This window comes from Grus americana, chromosome 7 (genome assembly GCF_028858705.1).
Source record: "Grus americana isolate bGruAme1 chromosome 7, bGruAme1.mat, whole genome shotgun sequence".
Taxonomy (NCBI): Eukaryota; Metazoa; Chordata; class Aves; order Gruiformes; family Gruidae; genus Grus; species Grus americana.
In genome coordinates this window covers 28,709,671-28,715,670 of record NC_072858.1, presented here as the reverse complement: position 1 = coordinate 28,715,670, position 6,000 = coordinate 28,709,671, and the positions used below count along the sequence as shown (strand labels likewise).

Genomic DNA, 6,000 nt, shown 5'->3' with positions numbered 1-6,000 from the left:
AAGTAAAATAAGATCAGGTGTAAGTTTAAGTTGTCTGGGGAATTAACTCTGCACTTTCGTACCTGGTCAGGGTAGATATTCACTTGAGATGCAAAAATGAGCTGGCTGAACTCGCTGCAAATACTATTACTTGCATCCAGAGTGTCATCTGCCTTGTAAAATATCATTGTAAACTTATTTCAAAGAAACAGCTTAAAACAGTTTCCAAAAATGCAGAAATTCCATTTATTATATTGAGAATATAAATTGCAAGAAGTCTCGCAATGCATTCTCTTCACTCTAAGTACAATACAGTACACTGTTCTCCACAATAAGTTACATAAAGGCAAATTTTATGTACATATAAAAAGGATCAGTGCCCAGAACTATTTGCACAGCATATCTGCTATTCAGAAATCAACCATTTAAATCTTTAGTTGCCTTCAGAATTCTTGAAGCAAACTGAATTCATAAACAGATCTTAATTACCTGATTTGAGAAGGGTTTTCAACTGATTTCTAAATTCAGTGAAGACCATGCAAATGGTTTAACCACTGAATTAGCATTCTCAGCATTCATTCTATAAACAAATGTATTAAAAATGAGGCATGCCATATGGTAGCATATAAGACAACATGGAGAAAAATGACCTAGCTGCATTTAAACTGTTTATGCATCCCAAAATATCCAAAAGGGAAGTAGCGAAGTAATAGTGCCATTGTACAAGGCACTAAGGAGACCACAGCATAATTCTGCTTATGCATGCTCAAAAAAAACCAAAACCCACCCCAAAAAACCAACCCTCCCAAAAAAAACAAAACAAAAAAACCCAGAGGAAAAAAAAAAACAACCCACCAACCACCCTAAAACCCCCTCAAACTGAAAAAGTGAAGAATAAGACTACTGGGATAATCAGTGGAATGGAGAGCATTGTATGAAGAATGACTGTAATAGCACTTGGTTTTTTGTCACTGAAACAGCTAAGAGTATATGACTGCCTTCTGAAAAATGTCAGGAAAATGCCAGAAAAAGAAAGCAAAAGGACAATATTGGCATAATAGCAAATGGGCCTCTAATAAATTTATATGGGAATGAAAAGATGGTTCCTCAACTCAAAGGATGAGATGTACAGACAGGGCCTTTGAATAAGGAGTGGGGCCAAAAATCTTTAAACAAACAAGTTTAAGAGCACAGCTCAGTTCATAGAAGGGATTCCGTGATGTGGCGTCTACTGTGAGAAAAGACCAGACCCAGAAATGCCCAACTGGAACGTTCCCAACTTGTCTGATCCAGAATGGAGATAAGAAGGTGGTGTCTCTTTTGCAGTGTGAAATTACATTATATGCTCTAAAATTCCACTTCAGAAGATCTTCATTCACTCCCCCCCCCTTCACATGAATTATTCTACATTCAGCCATGTGAATGTCTGTTAATACGGCAAATGCGGCACCAAGCCCTGGCTGTGAAATCAGCAACCTGAACAGTTGGCATACCAGTCAGCACGCCCCATCTGCCTTTCTCAGCGAGATTCTTTTTCACACCTTTCTCTTGTTTCTACAATGGACTGTAAGTATAGTATCCTTCTAAAGTCACAGTGCAGTGAGCCATACAGACTGAAAATACGACAACACAAAAGATTATTTAATTTAATTCTTTAAATAATGCAAATATAAGAATTTAAATGTACCACATGGAAAAGGGTTGAGTTGTACATTCCACTGATTTTTCCAATTGATACCGAAGACGCTTTCCTTGAACTACATATGCTTTCCAATTTATTTGAGGTGCTTGATCTTGCAAGATATGTAGATAATAGCATATCAGTCAAAGAATTACTCAGAAAACAAATACAAGAACCAAAAACCCCCTAAACTCTTCTTCACTGAAAAAGAGAGGCACTGCATTTTTAAGCTGAATTAAGGCTGTAAAATGATGCTGGTTCATTGTGAATTTGAAGTCATCAAATGTCACGGGGGTGACATTTAACCCACTGCTTCGCTGTTAGTCCTGTAAGCCTGCTTACGGAGGTGAGTCTCGATCTCCTCCCTGAAGACCAGCATCCCAAGGTGCGAGTGAGAGGCCTCATTCATGGCTTTGGACTGGATACACATGCGATACTGCTCTGGAGTGAGTTCGTCTGCGCAATGTTTCTCGTGCCAGAGGTGAAAGAGACCAGGGACCGGTGTCCTGATCACAATAAGGTCACCGTGCAAGTACTTTCTGTAAAGGTGAACATCCTCACCGCCCCAGCCTTTCACTTCCAAGTCAAAACCCCCTATAAAAAATAATAAAATCATAAAATGTTATTTTGGCGCACAGGCTAGATGTAAGGCAAAAAGAGCAACACTCCTTGTGTAACTATCACCAAATCCGGTACAACATACCAGAAATTCTGGAGCAATTAACTTTAACTTCTCCATGCCAAAGCATGCCAAATTGAGGGACAGGATCTTCAAGCCTACCACGTCCTTTGCAGTGGAAACTGCCGAGGACACAGATCATGCACTGTTGACTTCAGAAAGTCTTGCAGAATAGCGTTTCCAAATCACATTATGCATGACATCCCATGTGACAGCTGCAGAAAACTGTAGGCAAACCTAAATGGCTATGCTTTTGGGTTATTTTTAGCAATCATAATGGATTTTAGCAGCTGGAAAATGAAGCAGTCATGCACCATATGAAAAGCCCTCTCTAAAAATGCCAGCAGTAACTCCATAGGTCACAACTCACAAAGCTGGATTCAGAAAAGGAACCTGTTCCGCCATTTTAAGTTCTCTTGCCTTTCCAGGACCACAGTGACCATTGGCCCAGACTCACACACAATTTCAAAACTCTAGAATTACGAAGTCTTCATTTAGCATATACCATACACACAGCAATATGACTGCTAATAGAAATCAGCCTGCATTCAGGCCATTATATGGCATGTCAGGCTGCACAATTGCACCTTCTGGCAGACTATCTTCAAGATGGTCTTCCAAATTTAAGCACACCAAGCTGTTCTCAGTTTTTAACAGCATGCCACACGGGGGTGCCAAAGCGTATTTCTAAAGCCTTGAACGACTACATTCAACTACTCAAGGTTATTCAAAAGAAAGAATTTGAATGCTTGTCTACATTGGTGGTTTACTTGAGGGGTGTGTTTCTTAAACTTGATTAATTTGTTTCAGACAGTCACAAAGTACAAGATTTTTTAGAAGTTCTACAGTGAAATGTTGTTACTAAAATATATTGCAACTGTTAACAAACACTCATCAGATGGGACATCAAAATCTAGAAACACTAGTTTATCTCATTGGTCAAACTTGTCAGGCAAGTCTGACTGCTGGGCTTGGGAAAATAAAAAATAAAAAAAATATTACTTTCCTGTCCTTAGATAAGAATAGAGAAACAATTTTTAAACACAGAAAATATTTTTTTTTACAGTTTAATCTTACCAACAGTCAGAAAGTCTGTCCGGTATTGACAAGTCATCCCAAAGCCAAAATCCCTCCAGAAACCAGAATCCTTCTTGTGTACCTGCAATTTTAAAACAATATCATTTTGAAATGCAAAATACATCAAAGGAGGTACATCACACTTGGTTTTGTACAAAGCTAAACTCTTCCGATCATCTGCTCAGTGCAGGATACGGCATATAACACTTTTAGTATTTCTGTGTCATGCACAGATGTGGGCTTCCTAATTACCTGCTATTCACTTCACCCTGTGCCATCTGATTCCAAATACTTACTCTCATTGCAGTTTCCACATTTACCTTTCTGCCACACCACCTCTATTTTCTATATATCTGCTCAGACCAAGCAGTAAATGTTTGGTAGTCTATTGCCAAATCATCTGTTGCCAATACTCCAATTCCTACCCCGTTTCTAAGGCCGTATTTGTCTCTTCCTGTTCTGAGAGACAAGAAAAATAAGTTTTGTGATTGAAGTCAGCAACCATAAAGGTGTTGGATTCAAAAAAGTAAACAGCAGAGCTGTCAGGCAGGAGCTCACTCCCCTCTCAGCTGTGACTACCTGAGGCCATATGCAAAAGCTTCCCTCCTGCTTTCAGTAAGATCCTTGCAAACAACGTAGGGGGTGAGGGTTATTATGGTGGGGTTTTTTTTCTTTTTAGTAAGGCTACGTTGCTCCATCCTTTCTCTCCTCCAAACCTGTCTACCTCAAAAGTCTCAGCTGCAAAACCCAATTTCATTTATAAAGTCTCTTGAAAGAGAGTCAGGACATTGACTGTGGCCATTCCATCTTTAGGCAACAAAGACCCAGAAATACAGTACTTCCTTCTTTCTGCTGAGCCCAAATTATCCCTAAACCTATTCTCTTGAATGTTTGCAGGGTTTATCGGTTTATTATTTTGACTACAAGCTTCTCTAGAAGCAGTGTTTCTCATTCCAAAAGCAAGATGAAATTAGCAGTGTAACAGCCAATGGTTCCGGCAGATGTTGGATGGCAAAGGTAAAGAAACAACCTGCACAGAGTACAGCTGTCCACGGCATGAAGAAAAGCAAGTGACTGAGCGTCTTAGCCCACCTCGAGTTACACAGCACACTTCCTGCAACTACCATGTGGCAGTTAGCAAAGACAGTCAATACTGAGGGAAGCCTACACTGGCTTTCCAAGCCAGAATTAAGCAACAGATCAGAACTACCAACTTCATTTGATTAATAGCACTTTTTCCCTTTTTCTTTTTTTTTTTTTTTAAATCTAGGTAGAACTCCAAGTTTATCTAAGAATGAGTTTTGTACTGTTTGATAAGCTTTTCTTCCAAGTGATTTGCCCATAATAAAGTGTTTAGATACGCACTGCCAAAGGTCGTAAGATATCCCAAACAGACTATTAAGTTACACTTAATTTTGTTTTAATACAAAGCACAACTAATTCTAGCCAGAATAAATCACACCGCTTACCAATTGTTGCTCCACAGGGGGTGGTATATCTTGGTTGGCATAGACAATAGCAGGATTATAAAGGCTGAATACCACAGGATAAAAAACCTTTTTCCCTGGAAGTCAAAAGGTAATTGTTACTCCCTGTGGGCATAATATCTGAAGGCAAGAGGAAACTATAAATATTCTCTTTATGTAAAATACTAGGTTTAGCCATCTAGTCAAAACAAATAAATCTAAGGGCTAACTGCTAGGATTTCCATTTAAGGAGCCCATAACTTCTAATCTAAAAAAATTAAAAAATGCATTTATATACACTCTATAGATATAAATTTATATATAGTTATACATACTTATAATATTTTATATGTATATATATCACAATATCACATTAGATGACAGTGAAAAATCCCTGCAATAATGGTATACAGTAAAGCTAAAAAAATAACCAAGTCTAAGTAACACCTTGCATAGCTTGAGTTTTATGAGCTTGCCTCTTCTCACAAGCATTTAAAAGCGTGTACATCCAGGATGCCCTGCAAGGGCATTAAGCATCACGAGCATCCCAATTATGCTGTGACACCAGTTCTATTGCCTATTACAGAAGGCAGATAAACGTTTTTCCAAGGATCTCTTGCATTGCCAGTGCTGCAACAGTATTGACAACAGCCCACAAGAATACTCAGTACCCTGATTTTGGGATGAACTCTGAACGTGTGAGAAGCATTCTCAGAGCTCGCTTGAAGCAAAGGTGACAAACTGTCAGTATGAATTGTCAAGCAGTTTCTCAAACTCCCTTCTTTGTGAAAACTCACAAGACACTCCACTCCAAAGTTTTTCCAATTATTTGTACAACTCATTTCATGAAGTGCAGAGACAGAAATGAAAGAAAAAACAAGAAATAGAATCCAAATATCAGGCTTATAGCAGATTTTCTTGCCCGTTTATTATGTGAAGAAAAAGTATCCATTCATTCCAAATTGACATTTGGAGAAAATAGTTTCTGGCTGCAACAAATGTGGAATAAGAGTAAGCATTAAAAAAAGAACCCAAACAAATGTTTGACAGGAGAAGGTCTGAACTAGCACGTTTGTTAACTCAAGAAAGCTTTATCCCTCTTGGCAGAAGCTGTTAAA

At 38.5% G+C, this 6,000-nt stretch overlaps 1 protein-coding gene across 2 annotated transcripts in view; it reads right to left on the bottom strand.

Annotated features, from left to right (window-relative positions):
- Window positions 1–201: 201 nt before the first annotated feature.
- CSGALNACT2 (chondroitin sulfate N-acetylgalactosaminyltransferase 2) overlaps window positions 202–6,000 on the bottom strand; it is a 34,922-nt gene continuing 29,123 nt past the window's right edge. For both annotated transcript variants that reach the window (XM_054831391.1, XM_054831390.1), the window contains exons 6-8: window positions 4,886–4,980; window positions 3,417–3,498; window positions 202–2,254 (exon numbers count right to left, since the gene is read on the bottom strand). In XM_054831391.1, the coding sequence (XP_054687366.1) occupies window positions 1,962–2,254; window positions 3,417–3,498; window positions 4,886–4,980 (470 nt within the window). In that variant the 3' untranslated portion in view covers window positions 202–1,961. The remainder of the gene's footprint in view (window positions 2,255–3,416; window positions 3,499–4,885; window positions 4,981–6,000) is intronic.